General features: G+C 40.9%; 1 protein-coding gene across 2 annotated transcripts in view; it reads left to right on the forward strand.

The window, feature by feature from the left end:
* Nucleotides 1–16943, forward strand: part of XDH (xanthine dehydrogenase) — a 63155-nt gene that overhangs the window by 17412 nt on the left and 28800 nt on the right. For both annotated transcript variants that reach the window (XM_040611537.1, XM_040611536.1), the window contains 12 exons: nucleotides 586–682; nucleotides 1907–2015; nucleotides 3668–3794; nucleotides 4641–4702; nucleotides 6851–6919; nucleotides 7732–7800; nucleotides 8242–8328; nucleotides 9639–9780; nucleotides 10556–10648; nucleotides 11409–11560; nucleotides 12497–12590; nucleotides 13412–13521. In XM_040611537.1, coding sequence (XP_040467471.1) covers nucleotides 645–682; nucleotides 1907–2015; nucleotides 3668–3794; nucleotides 4641–4702; nucleotides 6851–6919; nucleotides 7732–7800; nucleotides 8242–8328; nucleotides 9639–9780; nucleotides 10556–10648; nucleotides 11409–11560; nucleotides 12497–12590; nucleotides 13412–13521 — 1152 coding nt within the window. In that variant the 5' untranslated portion in view covers nucleotides 586–644. The remainder of the gene's footprint in view (nucleotides 1–585; nucleotides 683–1906; nucleotides 2016–3667; nucleotides 3795–4640; nucleotides 4703–6850; nucleotides 6920–7731; nucleotides 7801–8241; nucleotides 8329–9638; nucleotides 9781–10555; nucleotides 10649–11408; nucleotides 11561–12496; nucleotides 12591–13411; nucleotides 13522–16943) is intronic.

A 16943-nucleotide genomic window follows, 5' to 3' on the forward strand; every position in this document is an offset into this window, starting at 1 on the left:
CTTGCCTGTTGTGGTTGGACCTGATGATCTTAAAGGTCTTTTTCCAACCTAAGTAATCCCATGATTGCTAGGATTCTATGAAAATAGCCTCTTCCAGAATCTTTGCAGTAAAAAATTATTTGTAATTTCATTGTTACCAACAAAATTACAAATAATATGCAATATGAATTTTACACACAAGGAGGAGTCATCTTTGCAACAAGTCGAATTCTTGTGGTAGATTTCCTTACTGACAGGATTGTTGAATCGTTACTCATAAAGTTGAGCTCCTGCTCAACGTTACTGAGTGCTTTGTCTCCCTGATGTCACTTACTTTTTTGAGTCTAATGGAAAGTGGGAACTGTTAAAGTTCAGAATTTTTTTGTTTATTCTAAGAATCTATTAGAATGTAGAATGCCTCCATATTAGGGCTTTGGGTGTTGATCTCAAGGCTCACATGCCAGCACTTGAAGCTTTGCTTATGTTAAATCGTTAACATGAGTGCTTGGTTTCCAGCAAGAACTCCTTGTTAAGCCTTGATTGACACCTGTTTGAGCAGGCTGCTGACAACACTTTTCGTATTTTCCTTGATTCCTGGTCTCTCAGTGGGCCTATGTGGAACCAAACTAGGCTGTGGAGAAGGTGGATGTGGTGCTTGCACTGTTATGATATCCAAGTATGATCCCTTTCGGAAGAAAATCCTGTATCCTTTGCAATTTGAACTCTTCAACAGAGAAATGAAATGAGGACTCATCCAGGTTCTTGACATTCCAGACATGGCACTATTTAAAAAAAAAAAAAGTTATATAATGTATGTTTCTGCCAAAACATAATTCTTCACTTTCAGAGCATAAACTCAGAAGGCTAACGTGAGAACATTTTTTCCTACAGCATTGCACAGTGTTGATAGGGAACTATTTTATTGTGCCCTAAAATGTCTGCACTGACTCTAGCATGCAGGCTATCTGCTTTTCCCAATTCAGAAAACTTTTATTTTTTTTCTCTTGTAATGTGATATAACTTTTTGTTGTGATGACCCAAATAATTATTACTGTGATAAAATCTTTATTGTTGTTGTATTACTATAATAATCTGGTTTCTGTATGCCAGCAGATACTAACATTTTCTCTACTTCTATTATAACCTTCAGAATTACTCGTATTACCTGAAACAAACTTTCTTCCTGTTCTTACTTTAATTAATGGAAGAGTGAAGCAATGGAATCAAACAAAAAAGGGAATGGAAAGAGAGGATAAGGCAGAGGGACAGGCCCTGGTTTATTTTTACTGGGGGGAATGGAAAGCACTGAAATCTTGGATTTATTTGCAATAATGTTTGGAGATACTTTGACTTGGGATCATTTAACTTAGTGGTTCTGCTTAGGAATGTGGCCTTGAATAAGGTATCTTTAGGGTCATTATTCTGCCTTGATAGAAATGAAATAAAATAGCTAGTTCCTGTAAGAATTTTGGCAACATTATTCTGTTTTCCTTCAGCCTGGACTCCTTCCCCATGTGTACCATCTAGAAATGGTTTCCTAGGTAAAAGGCCAAGAGCTCTTTGCTTTTATGTAACTTTGTGAGTGGGCCAGGCCAGCTGTGTGACATCTTGGTATTTGTAGTCCGCCCCTATAAATTACTTACATGGGTTCTGTAGCTTAACATGCAATGAGGATGTTTAAAGTTGTTAATTCTAGGTCAAACCCTACGGTGCATACTCAGTTTAAATTTCAAGCGAAGTTGATGAGAACTTTGGCTGACTAGGTGCTAAAGGATTTGGCTTGTAACCAATACCTGAATCGGATCTATTTAAGTTCTCCTGTTGTGTCCACTGCTACAGTTTCTGAGTACTCTTTAATCCTCCGGTTCCCTTTTTTTCTTTGTTGAGCAGCAATGTCAAATGAAGTGACCTTAATTTATTATTTTAGTCACCATACTGCCAATGCTTGCCTCTTCCCTGTTTGTGCTCTGCATCACGTAGCTGTAACTACTGTTGAAGGTATAGGAAACACAAAATCCAGGCTGCACCCAGCCCAGGTAAGATATTAATACTGGAACTTTCAAACCCTCTATTCATGTTTTCTTCTTATGTTAATCCTGTTCCAGGGTGCTGGGACTTCCATCATGATGTGAAATTTGGGAGTGTGACTTTCCACATGAGTAGTCTTTACTTGCAGGAATGATTAAATGATGGAATCAAACTCCCGGGTCAATGCTGCAGCTCTGTTTTGCCCTAACAAGTTAACTGGTGCTATCCTAATGGTGCTAATTAGCACTTAACTAGTGCTAATGATTTCATTCTAGGGCTACATGTCTGGATTTGGTCCAAACCTTCGTTCTAGGGCTACATGGCTGATTTGGTCCAAACCCAGACAAATCCCGGGAACTGGGAAGACTGATGTGGTGAAAGCCTATATAAAGACTTGGAGCCAAGAAATCTGAGTTAGGTTTTGGCTTTCCTATGGCCTTCCATGAATGGCCTTGATTTCTTGCCTTGCATAGTTAGGAACCTTCACTGCAGTGGTGCAGTAAGATTTGGTTCAGCAACGTTTCTGGAGTCCCAGAATATTCTTTGTGGGGAGGAGTGACAGGAATGCGAAGCCTTGCTCTTCTAGCAAGGTGTTATAATGCACTTTTTATGGAAGCAGACTTGCCTCAGCGTTTTCAGAGATACTGCTCCTTTAAAGGGAAACTATGATTTATCTCAGTTGGTACAGTGGGCAGGACTTGTGCCAATAACTATCTAAGACAGTAAACAACAAAGTGAAAAATAAATTAGACACGCATGAATGAATGGCACCTAGTTTGACCTTTGTTTGCTTGTTGTCTTTCACTTCCCTCCCCTGCAGTTTCTAACAGCTAAGCTTTGAAATTCAGACTCAGGTCTATACAGGTAGCTCTAGCTTTTCTAGCATGGTAAATCTGAAGAACTCCTAATCTCATTCTACTCCAGTCTCATAAGACCTTACCTGGAGTACAGCATTCAGCTCTGGGGCCCCAAGCATAAGAATGACCTGGACCTGTTGGAGTGAGTCCAGAGGAGGCCACGAAGATGATGGGAGAGGTGGAGCACCTCTCCCATGAAGACAGGCTGAGAGAGTTGGGGTTGTTCAGCCTGGAGAAGAGAAGGTTCTGGGGAGACCTTATAGGGGGGCTTATAAGAAAGATGGGGACAGACTATTTAGTAGAGCCTGTAGCTATAGGACAAGGGCTAGTGGTTTGCAACAAAATGTTTATAAATTTAGATTAGCTATTAGGAAGAAATTCTTTACTATGAGGGTGGTGAGACACTGGAACAAGTTGCCCAGAGAGACTGTGGATGCTCCATCTGTGGAGGTGTTCAAGGCCAGGTTGGATGGGGCTTTGAGCAACCTGGTCTAGTGAAAGGTGTCCCTGCCTGTGGTGGGCAGGTTGGAAATAGATGATCTTTAAGGTCCCTTCCAACCCAACCCATTCTGTGATTCACTGGAGGCTTCTAGTGGCTTTCAGTTACAGTGGGAGTTCAAAGCATAGATGCAAAGTGTTCCCTTCTTTGAAGTCTGCTTCACAAATTAATTGACCATCTCATCAGAGAACATTTGGTGATCATCTCGGCTACTCTAGCGAGATTGTATTTTAACAGGGATGTTACAGAAACAATAAACTCACATTGATACTATCAGCTGATAATTGTTGTTACTTTTTCTCAGGAGAGAATAGCAAAAAGTCATGGGTCCCAGTGTGGCTTCTGCACTCCAGGCATTGTCATGTCCATGTATACATTGCTTCGGAACAAACCTGAGCCCAGAATGGAGGACATAGAAGATGCTTTCCAAGGTAAATGCTCATGAGCCCTGCAAGAGATGAAACCTGTTTTGCTTTCATTACCCCTGCTTCACCAAAAGGGATGGAGGTGCACCTTTGTTTAATGTATTTTGTTAAAGACAACTGATTATTATGAGGTTAAGAACTAGCTTTTCCGCTAGGAGATTGGCCAGGTGCTATGAAGTGAACAAAAATGGCCTGTAGAAGATCTCACAGAAGCTCATTGTTTGCTCTGAAGCAGGCGCAAGTGGCCTCAGTCTTGGATTAGGACCTCACTAAACAGAGACCAAAATGTGGCCTGTTCATGGGGGGGCTTGTAAGAGCCTCCACACCTTCTTGTTTATTCATTGCTGTCACAAGAGCCTGCAGAGGTGACAGAGAGCATTTGGGCCAGCCAACCTCAAGTAAAGGACCAAGACAGCAATATAGGTGATGGAATGGGGCAGAATCCAGCTGTGTAAATCACCCGAGAGGCTGCTGTTAATTGCTGAGCTAGAACTGTTACCATGCTTCCAGCAGTGACCTGAGGGGAAATGAGATGCAGGAGAAAGCAACCTCTTTGTAATTCAGGAGGCTGGATAGCTGGTATACTGATTAGGCTCACACAATTGAGGTAAATGAATACTGAATAGGGCAGACTGATAATTTTTTTAAAATTAATTTCAATTTAAAATTTCAACAAAAAGGGATGGTGGGATTGTTGCAAGATTACTAATGAAATTTTCCTTCTCCCGTTTATTTTCATTAGCTTTATCTAGACTTGACCAGCTTTTGTGAGAAACAATAAAACGTTCTAAAAGAAGAGAAGTTCTCAGCCAAATTACGTTAAATCTTTATCCTTTTGTTTTGGCAATGCAGGGAACTTGTGTCGGTGCACAGGGTACAGACCAATTCTGGAAGGATACAGGACATTTGCTAAAGTAAGTGGCTTCAGATAATGTTTAAAAAAATACACCATGAGCTGAAATGGGGAAGAAGGAAACATACATGCTACAGCCACCCAGCTACAACAACACTGCTCCAACTCTTGACCTCTTTGTGTGTACTTCATGCATTAATAATGCAGGAAGACCAACTCTTTTACTCATTCCAGTTGTTGGAATTGCAGCACTTTAATAAGATCTGCCCAATTGTCCCTTTTTTGTATGTCTCTGAAAAACTCACTATCTCTGCATAATACAGCTTGCAGATAGATGATCCTTGACGTGGAAAAAGTGCAAAGGTATGGTGCATGAAAATGCACATACTGTGGGGGGGAATCTGATGAGAAAGTTGCTTTCTTGGAAGATCAGCTGCAGAGCAGAATAGCTCTGGAAAGAAAGTGGAGTCACTTCTGTATAGCTCCTGACCGGAATTAATCTGTTGGTTTGGGTGAGGTACGAAGCTTTGCCATAAGTTTTCACTAGTCCTTTTGTTCCTGAAAGACTGCTGGAGGCTGTGAAGAAAAGTAGATCATTAGGTACTTCAGTGATTACTAGCCACTTGTGAGGCAACACCGGTATTAAATGTCAGAAGTAAAGAATTTAGAATGCTGCCCACTAATTCCGTTTCATTGTCTGGAATGATGATCACCAAAAGAGAATACAAGCAGTAGTGAAATCTATTACAATGGCTGGTAAACCCAGTTGATATAGTTGGGTTTCCAACAGGCTTTGTACAGTGTCTCGCCAAAGGCTTTTAAAGACAATAAGCAGCCATGGGGTAAGAGGGAAGATCTCTGTATGGATGAAGCATTGGTTAAAAGGTGGGAAATGACAGGTAGGAGAAAATGGTGTAGTTTTACAATTAAGGGAGGTCATTGGTGGATTTCTGCTGGGAGCTGTGGTGGGAGCACGGTTTTTCAAGACATCCCTAAATGCAGTGGAAAATAGAGTGAGTAGTGATGTGAGAGAGTGAGTTAACTGATGTCAAGTTAGTCTGGGTAGTGAAAACAGTAACAGATTTTGAGGAACTTCAGAAGGACTTTATGAACCTGAGCGACTGAAGAACGGAATGGGATACAAAGCTCAAGGCAAATAAATGTGAAGCAAGTTACAGAATGAAAGGCAGTCCTCATGTCACATGTAAAATGACAGGCTGTGAGCAGACACAAGATCATCTTCCTGTTACCATGGTAGACAGTTCCACGGAAGCATGAATTCAGTGCTCACTGGCAGACAAAACAAGTCAAAGGCTAGAGAGCAAACCAGAAAACACTGTCATGCCACTGTCTGCATCATGATTCTTCCTGCACTTGAGCGCTTTGTGCGGTTCTGGTCCTCTCATCTTAATAGAGTATAGCAGAATAGGAAAAGATTCAGAGAAGTGGAATAAGGATCATATCTGTGGTAATCTGGCTTCCATACAAGTAGTCTGGGATGCTTCAGCCTGGAAAAAAGATGCCAGGGAGGGGAAGGGGCTCTACATAACCCTTACAGCAGTTTGTGTTGACCTCTGACAGAGAGCTACAAAATTGTGACTGTCAGGTGGAATGTGGACAGGCATCTGCTGTTTGCTGTCTCTTCCAATCTAGAAGCAGTGTCAAGAAATGAAACTACTAGGAGTAAGGTTGAAAACAAAGGCAGATGGTCTACCACCAGGTAGCTGACCTGCAGAACTCACCAAAGGGTGTTGTGGGTACCAAAAACTTACAGAGGCTCCAGGGGGCTCTTAACAGGTACTTGGACAGAGCTACTAAAGAGACAGAAACCATACTGGGCTCAGGCAGTCCCCTGAGCTGAATGCAATTAGATGCAGGTGGGGTACTAGGGGTTGTATTGTATGTGCTGGTCCCTTTTCTCTGGGTATATCCTCACAGCTCCAGCTGGACCAGAGATACTGGCTGAATGGTCAGAGTAGTTCTAAACCAGACCAAGAGGTCTACCAGTAGACTGGATATGACCTAGACATCACGCTGCAGGGCACTGCCTTCCACTGGCAAGGGAGATACCTACTTGCTTGGCACCTTCCATCTCCCATTCCTGCTTTGGGTATAATAAACGTGGGATCAATTTCTCTCTAAAGCGAATCAAATCTACTTCATTTCTTTGGAATCTGCACGTTTTTTCTCAGAGTTTTTGTCCCCACAGGACTTGAATTGCTGTGGCAGAGTAGCCAATGGCACCGGATGCTGTCGTAGTGAGAGGGAAAATAGCATGGTAAGCTGAATTTTAAAAGCCATAGCCTCAATTTGCAATACAGTACTAGAGTTTTGATGCATTAGTCACCTCTCTGGCCCTGCTGTGGTATACTGGCACATATTCAGAGCTGTCTGAGCTGGTCTGAATGTCTGCTTCTTAGAAAACACTGTGACTGCATATGTCCTGGTTAGCATGGCTAGCCATCATGACACAGGTTTTACTTTAGTGTGCTACATATGTTCCTTCTGAATCTGTGCGGTGCAACGCTTTTGTGAAATAAAATGGTGACAACTACAAGCAATGTCACTAGCTTCTCGTTATTGAAGTGATCCATCTTTCTGTGAAAACAGATCTAAAACCCACTTAATTCTGCAGTGTAATCTTCCTCAAACTTTGTAGTCCAATGATGAATGAAACCATTTAATCACCATTCCAATAAATTGCACAATTGGAGCATTTTGGTGTATCTGAAGGAAAAAAGTTAATCATATTTTATGTACTAGTTGAGGCACAAACAATGGAGGGCTGAAACCAAGGAACTGGGACATAAGGTAGTATGAGTATAAAATGAGTTTAGGAAAGAGAGAATATAATTAAATTATTTTCCAGGAAATTGCAGTGAATTCCTGTGGATTCTTTTTTAGGAAGCATCCAGCATTGCATGGATTACTCCAGCAATTAAGGCTGCTTAGAGTTCTTTAGTCAAAGTAGTTTATTAATGAAAACTATTACTGCAAATTTTTGTGATTGATAAAAGGGGAGGAATATATCCTGTAAACATTGGAATGTTGTGACTGTGTAGAATAGCTGAAGCATGCTTGTTTCTTCAGAATGGGGGCTGCTGTGGAGGAAAAGCCAATGGTCCAGGCTGCTGCATGAATGGAAAAGAAGACAATATGGTAAGGTGCCTCTCAAATATTACTTTTTTCTCTATTTCTGATGTTTTGAAGTCTTAGCTCTGTCTTGTTCTGTGCCAAAGCTCAATACTTCTAATTTATCTGTATTTATGTAAAGCAGTTTTGTTTATATTTTACGGTGGTCTTGCCTCAAAAGAGGTACCTAAGATGTAATTTAACATGCCAATGTGGAAGTGATATCACTTTTGATTAGCAAAAACCTGTTAGCGTGTTCAGGGTTGTTTCTGACCAGACATGTGCTGTTATCAGAAAAAGATGACTGAAGAACCTGAAATGCTGGCTCAGGTGGTATCTTTACACTGCGCTTGGCATACTTTGCTCCATGAAATAGTAATAGGGATTTGACTGGAAAGAGGAATGAGTTAGGGCTGTATGTGGATAGCTTTCTCTGCTGCCCAGCCATTTGCTTTTTCTCCCTCATAGGCAATGATCTCCTCCAGCCTCTTCAATACTTCTGAGTTCCAGCCATTGGACCCTACACAGGAGCCAATCTTCCCACCAGAGCTAATGGTAAGTACATTCAAACAGAAATAGTATGTGGTTCCTTGGTTTTGTTGCTCTGCCCAGGGTTTGAGTGCCTGCAGTGTCTCTGCCTTGAGGAAAAGGCAGTACACAAGATGACTGCTGGCGAAAGAAGATGCGTGGGCATGAACGCTTCTGTTTTATGAAAGGGAAGGCTTTTAAGCCAGGGTGGCTTGAAAGATATGCAGGACAAGTGGCTGCCCCAGCTGGCTGGCTTTCCTCTCTTTCTTACCATACGTGCTTGCTCTTGGGTTGCCCTCCTTTCCGGTCACTGCCTCCCCAGGGGTGAAACAGTGGCTGACATCTAGATTTCAGTTTAATAGGTCAGATGTGAACTTCTACATTAGACAGCCATATCTGAACTAATCGCCCTGTGCTCCCTTTATAGTGTAGGAAGAGAAGCATGAGCTATGGGATGCAGCTGAATACGTTTCAACTAGATGACCTCCCAAAAGCACCAACTTCTCTCCACTCAGTGTAGCAGGAGTAGAAGTTGGCTGGCTCACACTGACATAAAAAGTTAAATGGGATTAGTTTCTCTCCAGGTTTCATTCCTGTCTTTTTTGAGGGTAGTTTTCTCCTAAGTAAATGTGTCCCAGACAGGAATCTAGTCCAGCACATGGCATGCTTACAGCTTTCTTCACATTTAACAAACAACCGAAATCCAGTCCTTAGTTCTGCTGCTGCACCCAGCCTAAACATGTCAGGAGCTGCAGCATGAGTAGGTTCCCATAGACCATAGCATAATATATATTTAGCTTGAGGTAAGTCCCCTCTGTTTCCTCTCTTAGATGTTTTCCTACCGAAGGTTGATCTAATGTTGCTGGGAGGCAACCATGTTAGGCTGGTTTCTTCAGTCACTGGATGAAGGAATTAAAAAGGGAACCAGAATGTGGGCTTGCAGCTAGTAACTAAAATTCAGTGGTGCTAAAGACTGACATTTTTGCAGTGAGATAAGAATAGAAACCCCATTACTTCTAAGAATGCTGAAGCCATGGGCATCTACCGGAACTCTGGTCAGATGGAGCTTGCTGGAGAGGTCTTGCTGGGGAGATGTGGCAGCAGGATGCACCTGGCAGTATTAGGAAGGGAAAACTTTTGTCAGCATGAAAAAGACCCTTGTCACTGCTAGCGGAAGGATGGGGAATGGCTAACTGCCAACAGCAGTGTGGATATCAGAGCCACCTATCAGTAACTCGACTGAAATGGAGCTGAGCCTGGCATAGGCGTGGGCAGCATGTGAGCAGGGATTCTTGGCTTGATGTAGGGTCTGAGCTCTATCTGAACTCACTTTGCAGACTCAGAGTAACAAGCAGCAGAAACAGATGTGTTTCAAAGGCGAGCGTGTAATGTGGATCCAGCCTACAACTCTCAAGGAACTGGTGGCTCTCAAATCGCAGTACCCCAGTGCCAAGCTTGTTGTGGGGAACACAGAAGTGGGTAAGAGCAGTTGGAACACTTTACATGGAGTATTTTGTGAGAACAGTGCAAATGTAAACCTCCTTCATGCCATTGCTGTTAATAATCTTTAGGATGTATGTAGGAACAAATTTTCTTCTCGGGTAGATTACTCTCACAGTGATGTTTTTCCCTGGTGTTTGCTGTGTTGAGCAAAAAAAAAAAATAATAATGTGGTTATCTAGACCTGAGCTTTTGTGCTAGTTTTGTGGAATTTTGAGAAGAGCGGAGTGACACAGCATTAGTGTCCTTGTAATCGCATGAATTCAGATGTGAAACCTGTGTTTTGGAAGATTTTTCAGTGAATAAACTCAAAACTTGAAATCTTACTGTTTTTCCCCTGAAAATATATACTCCTGCATACGTACATGCTGAGGAGGAGAGTTCAGATGTATTAGTAATTCTGTTATCCTGAGCAATCGGTTCAGGAAACAATCCTCAAACTTTGTATGGCTGATTGTATTCATTGTTCTTTCCTGAAGGATCATGTACAACAATAGCCAGGTTGCACAAGCACTAAACAGTGTATTTATGATTATTGTAATCCTAGAAAAGAGTCTCTAAAACTTCTCTGATGGAATTCTGGTATTAGTGAGAAAACAGCTTTTAGTCTGGTATATCTGTGACCTTACATAGTCTCTGTAACAGATGGTCAATGAACTGGCTCTTTAATAGTCTTGTTGCCATTTCTTTGGGAAACAGTTAACTTAAGCTTTGTCACCTGCACGTAACTGAAGGACTCTTCTTTTTCCTTAAGGTATTGAGATGAGATTAAAGAACATGCTGTATCCAGTGATCATAGCACCAGCATGGATCTCTGAAATGAATGCTGTTCAGCACACTGAAACAGGTGAGTAAAAAAGAGGCAGAATACCTGTGAAGTGAGTGGGGACTCCACAGAATGACAAAGAGGATATGAAGGAAAATCCCCAGACTAAAAACTGCTTTCTGTATGCATTGATGCCTCTCCTATGCAGGGAATTGAGTGAGTGATATATATAAAATAATTTGAGAATCAGAGGGCTTTCACTAGTATATCAGACATTTTATGTTTGGTGTGTTATGTATAATGACTGGGTTAATAATGGGTTTCAGTGGACAATCTTTTTATTTAGAAAGATTTTAAAATTAGTAACTGGGGGAAAGATGCTGGATTTGACAAGTCTAAGTGACTAAGTATTGCATTTATATTTGTGGTGGAAATAGGTCAACCTTACAAATAAAGTAATTAGGACAATGTAGTGCATGTGGCCCAATGTCTGGTAGCATGTTTAAGGTGTAGAAACTGGAGAGGAGTTGGAGTTCACTTCTCAAAGGCCAAACTAATACCTATAGGAGGGTAATATCGTTCATAATATAATACACTGAGGCATGTGTGTATTTCATGTGAGGGGCAGTACCACTGTAAGCTGTGATTTAAATGTGAATTTTTTACTGAGAATGTGATGTTGACATGCAGTGTATACAAAATAGTCTAGTGTGACTGAATGTCTTCTCTAAACCCTGCTCTTTGATTAGACTCAGTGGCATCTCAGTTTTATAGACAGTTATAACTGTCTTCCTGTAGCTTAATGTTTGGGAGAGCAACAATTCTTTTTGTTTGTTTACAGGGGTAATCTTTGGTGCTGCCTGTACCCTGAGCTCAGTAGAGGAGGTGCTGAGAAAAGCAGTGGCAGAGCTTCCTCCTTACAAAACAGAGATCTTCCATGCTGTCCTTGAACAGCTGCGCTGGTTTGCAGGGCCACAGATCAGGAATGTTGCCGTAAGTGACTCAGGAGCATTAGGGACTGGAATTGAAAGAGTCTGAGCAGCTGGCCTGCCTCATCCAGTGTTGGTGTGCCTTGTGCTTCTCGCACAAGAGCATTTGCAAACCTAGGCAAAGCAGCTAGTGCACATAAACCAACCCCAGGAAATGATAGCAACGTAGGTCTTAGCTGGTGTCTGTGCTATACTGGTATCGCAGACTTAGCAAGCAAGGGAAACCTGGCAGTTGTCCAGCTATTCCATTTCTGTTATCAGGATAAGTAGGGGAAACAGTAGTGAGATTTGACTAGTTTAACAAAAATGTATTTAGAGTGCTGGAAAAACTTCAAAGAAGCAGGAGTGTAGATTTTTGCCAGCTCAACTATGGTAGTTGTAGTGCTAATGTATCAGATTGGCCAAATTTTCCTCTAGTTTTAAAGGGAAAAGAGGAAGTGGGTTTGGTGTGTTCAAACTCGTTATACTAAAAGAAAAAAAATATCAAGCAAGCAGATGAACCAACCTACCAAACACAAAATTTTGTTCCACAAGATACTGTGCCATACACTTATTATAGCCAAAAAACTTAGGTTCCTGGATGCTACTGAAAAGATGCTCTATACTTTCATGACTCTTCCTTTAATTGCAGCTACGGTGATTGAATTTTGGCATTGTTGGGCGTATGTGGTTTGAGCATGAGGTGGTTTTGATGCATTACTCAAAGACTGTTCCTAAAACTGTTTTGGGCGAGTGTTAGTATTGACTGGGACAGCAATTGATTTCATGGGGTTTACATTTTCCCACTTCATTAGGGGCCTAAAATTGCTGAGTGAACAAAAAGCATTTATCAGAGCTAACCTCTAGTGCACTGTGTATGTAGCAGTGCAGGATTACAAGATACTATGACTGTATCTTCAGTTTTTTAAATATTTATCTGATGCATATATTATCACTCTAGGCTCTTGGTGGGAACATAATGACAGCAAGCCCCATCTCTGACTTAAATCCTGTGTTAATGGCAAGTGGAAGCAAACTGACTCTGGTATCAAATGGTGAGTTCCTTAATTTCCTCGTGGCACTGTGGGGAGTCGGATAGTTAACAGACCTTTGCCATGGATTGTTAGGTCAGGTCAGAACTTGAAAGTGGAAGTTAACATTAAGTAAAATAGGCTTAGTCTGAGTCTTCAGGGGTTTTGCCCTTTTTAAGGCTGAATTCCTAAAGCTAGGCCTAGGTTTGGCTTCCTAAAGCATTTTGAACTTCTATGCCATAATGAATTGCTGGTACTGTGTATGTATATGTATGTTACAGACATGTCCTTGTGAAGAGCTGGTTGTAGATGTCTATCGATGTAAAAAAATAGACATGACATTGTTTCTGTCACTATCATACCTTGATCATTGTGGATTTTTCAGATAAAGATTTGTTTTTTCTGTGAAGAAGGCCAAATGCCTTGGTATTTGCTCTTAGGAAGATTTTTTTTTAATAGATTTCTTGAAGTGGACTGTCTGATCAGTGACTTTCTCTTGTACTGGTTTGTGTGCAGCTTAGGGAAAGGGGAAAGAGGGAATTATGTTGGGATGTTGGAAACTGGTTCACCTGGAGGCTCAGCTTTAATTAGATAAAGGAGGGAGGTCTCTTTGATCAGTTCCTGTGCAAACAAATTGTGTGTAGGCAGAAGATGTCATAGATTCCATAAGGACCAAAGTAAATCTGAGAAAAGCCTTCCTGATTTGGTGAAAGAGGGTGGAAAAATGAAAACTGCTATCATATCATGAGTAATTTGTGTAGGTTGAAGGCTCTTTCACGCAGACAGTTTCCATTCTTCAGCTAAGTTGTTCATTCATCTGCCATTGATCTCTCCTTGCTGTACAGAGGGCAAAAGGACTATCACAATGGATGAGAAGTTTTTCACCGGATATAGAAAGACAATAGTTAAGCCTGAAGAAATACTTCTCTCTGTTGAAATACCCTACAGCAAGAAGGTAAGCTTGTAGGAAAAGACTTCAATGTCCATGGAGCTAAATCACTGTTATCTGAGTGTAATTTTTAGCATTAGACACCTTTTTCCATGGGGACTGACCTCCAAACGCAGTGTAGTTCCAAGTGGAGCAGGAAGCAGCTAAATTATTTCATAAAAATCTAGCAACATGCTGTTTTTGGCAAGCAAGGAGAACTGGGCTTCATGGTAAAATACATTAAGCCCAAGTGCAAAGAATATAAATTTCACTTTGTCTGAAGCTTTTTGAATGGATTCAGTTATGATGAAAGGTGATGTTCCCAGAGGTCTCAGTTTTGTTGGCAAAATAGTACAGTAAAGGTGCTAGCAGTTCCTGGAGTTCTCGCTTAAATTCTGTGAACTGAAATGGGGAAAAGTGGGGAAAGGTGTGTATGGATAAGAGGGAAGTTCAGTATCTGCATCCTTGCCTTGCAAGACTGAAACCACAAGGACTGATTATTGGGGCAATGATTAGCAATAAGGACTGATTATTATTTTGGCAATGTGGAGTTGCAACTTCAAATGGGCCTGCAAAACTTCCTTCAAACAGAGCGATGAACACCTCTTCCGTAGCAGCACTAACCATAACTAATTCAGAGTGTCAAAGAGAGAAACCTCTTTTTTCCCTTTAGGGCTGAGAACATCAGGCTGTAGTTTCATGGCTGTGAAGGTATTTACCTTTTTAGGGCTTAGAGCTAGAAGATGCAAGGATTCACAGTGTAGTGACATTTCTGAATGATTCTTCTTTGATCTTGTGATAATTGCAGGAAGCATTGCCTTTTGCCAAAATCAGAAACATGCTTGAGGTAGTCAATGGAAATCACCATATTCCTCCACCCATATGACAGTCACGGCAATTCCACAAAACAAATGTCTTGCAGCAGGGCAATGGCTTCACCCCCAGGTTATATGCAGCTCATTGATCTGAAAAACTAAAACAACTTTTGAACTTGCTACTTCATGGTTTCTTGGCTGATCTTTGCTCACAATCATCAAGTCAGAGAGACTAAAGCTCATCAGAGGATGTCTGAAGGTGCTGGCACGTGGCAGGCAAAGTCTTCTGGAACTGTGATTTCCTCACAACTGGAAGCAGAGCTGTGTCAGCACACAGCTAAATCAAATTTTTTGGTTTATGTTTGTTTAAAACTGGTGTTGCCTCTTGCATTGATGTGGCTTGTCACACCAAGGGTAAGACTGGTGAAACAGACAGAATTATGCTAAAGAAGTTTAGTAGTTTATGAGATTCAGTGTTACTGCAGGGGAATTGAGCTCCAGGTAGTTTTTATCGCAGAGCGGCTGTTAAGGGAGAGGAGCTAACACTTTTATTTCCTGCAAGTTTGTGTGTCAGATATTTAAGATATTCAGGGAATAAAGATTTTTGAGTCTATACTTAGAAGGGGATTGCAGCTGAGCAAAGATAGTATTTAGAAAAGGAAACAGCTCACTGGATTAGAGGTAAAATATAAACAGATACCAGAAAAGAAAATTTGTATATAACAAGGCATTCCTAGAAGGACATAACCTTTGTTTAACAACCCTCTTTCTCTTCTGGACTATAAAAACATTCCTTGTGTTCCAGATAATGTTCGCAAATGTTATGCACCACTTATGATATTGCTTACTTAGCAACCATCATTTTTTATGTCCTTTCCCTCGCATACATCTTTCTCTATCACATTTGTCACTGTTACTTGATTTTTGTTATAATAGTGTTCTGTATTGTATAGATGTTTACTGGTTTTCAAATACAAAAAGCCTGACAACACAATACTTATCTTTGAAAACCAATCTTAACCTACTGTTTGCTCAGTATTCCCGTCATAGGGTCATAGTATTGCATTTTTTGACCTGCTGAAGAGGCAGAAAGTGGTCATAAAGTCTTACTTCATCCTTATAGTTAGTATCCTCCAACCTTCATCTGTTATTGATCTCTGTATTCCACAGGGGTAGACTGAAAAAATTGACATGGAAACAATGTTTTTGCAGTTGTGACTATTGCCTATGAATCTTTTTGATCCTGTGGATTTCTTTATGTGCTCCTACCTGGGTTTGCATCTTATCCAGAAGGCGAGAGGGGAGACTAACCTAGATCCCCAATATGCAACAAGGGTTTCTTGGTTTTCCTGTGAGAATAACTAACAGAAGAACTTAGAAACATTCACTGTTTAGAGGGGACATGCTCTGTTGTTTTACCAAGAGATAGGGAAGACATGGACAGCTGATGTGATGGTTACTTTACCTACACTTGGTAAGGAAAAATACACAGTACCTTTCCTCCCACAGAACTCTGTACTAAGAAAACTAAGGTGTCTTGTGAGGAGTGAAGGCAAATATTGGCCTTTTGTTGTAGTCATAGTATTGGAAGTCTTCTCTGAAGTGTGCAGTGAGAGAAGGGGCTGCTTTTTCTCCTCTTTAAAATCTAATTGGTTTAACAAGCAGAGTTGCAGAATGTCCTCGTTGGGAGGATGCTATTGATGCTCCTCTGCTATTATCTGCTGGCTGCCCACTAATTACTTGAATTCAGGAAATGAAACACACCCTTTGGTTATATCTCCAGTAACAAGTTCTCTGTGCACAAAAGGGGCCTCTTGTGAAACTCTTCTCATTGCCAACAATAGAGGAATTGTTCTTTACAATAATGAAAGAATTGCTGTCCACTTCTGATTAGAAATAATTAATGGAACAAACTGCTATGCTCTGCAGAGTCACTTGGCCAAGCTATTAGAGAAGAAATTTGGCAGAAAACTCTCCAGAAGATCTGTACAAAGACATCAGATCTGATTCCTCTCTTAGTCTGCAGGATGCCTGAACAGCAATTTGTCCTAATCTGCTGGACAGGCAAGGGGAAAAACTGACTATACTGTGACTCCAGGATGACACTATCACTCGGTGTAGACTGGTGGAGTGTTAATCTCATATTTACTGCCACTCTTCGTAGGAGAGCTGCTGAGTTTTGTGAGTTGTAGTCACTGGTGGACTTACAAGAATTTCCGCACTCTGTGGAGATCACCAGAGGATTCAGAGTAGTTACTGAGAACTGTATTTGCAATAACAGATTGAAATTGTCTTATATTAATTAGTCTGGTCTATTCTAGAACTGTGAGACATCTGTGATTATTTCAGTTCTTGCAGAGTTGAAAGACTTCTGAAGGAGTTTAGAATATGAGTTTTACTGATTAGGTTTCCATCTTAGCAGCCTGGAAGAAAGAGAAAGTTGCTGAGGAACTGTAAGCTTGTTTACTAAAATAAAATAAAATAATCTGTCTTGGTTCTTCCTCTTAAGATATGGAAAAAAATGTGATAGATGCAAGCAGATCTGTCAGAGCTCATTTCCCACACAGTCCTAGGTAGCTAATAACCACTGTTCCAATACATTGGAATTAATCATTGAATGATGTGAAAATATAC

The sequence above is a fragment of the Falco naumanni genome, chromosome 12 (genome assembly GCF_017639655.2).
Source record: "Falco naumanni isolate bFalNau1 chromosome 12, bFalNau1.pat, whole genome shotgun sequence".
NCBI classification, from domain to species: Eukaryota; Metazoa; Chordata; class Aves; order Falconiformes; family Falconidae; genus Falco; species Falco naumanni.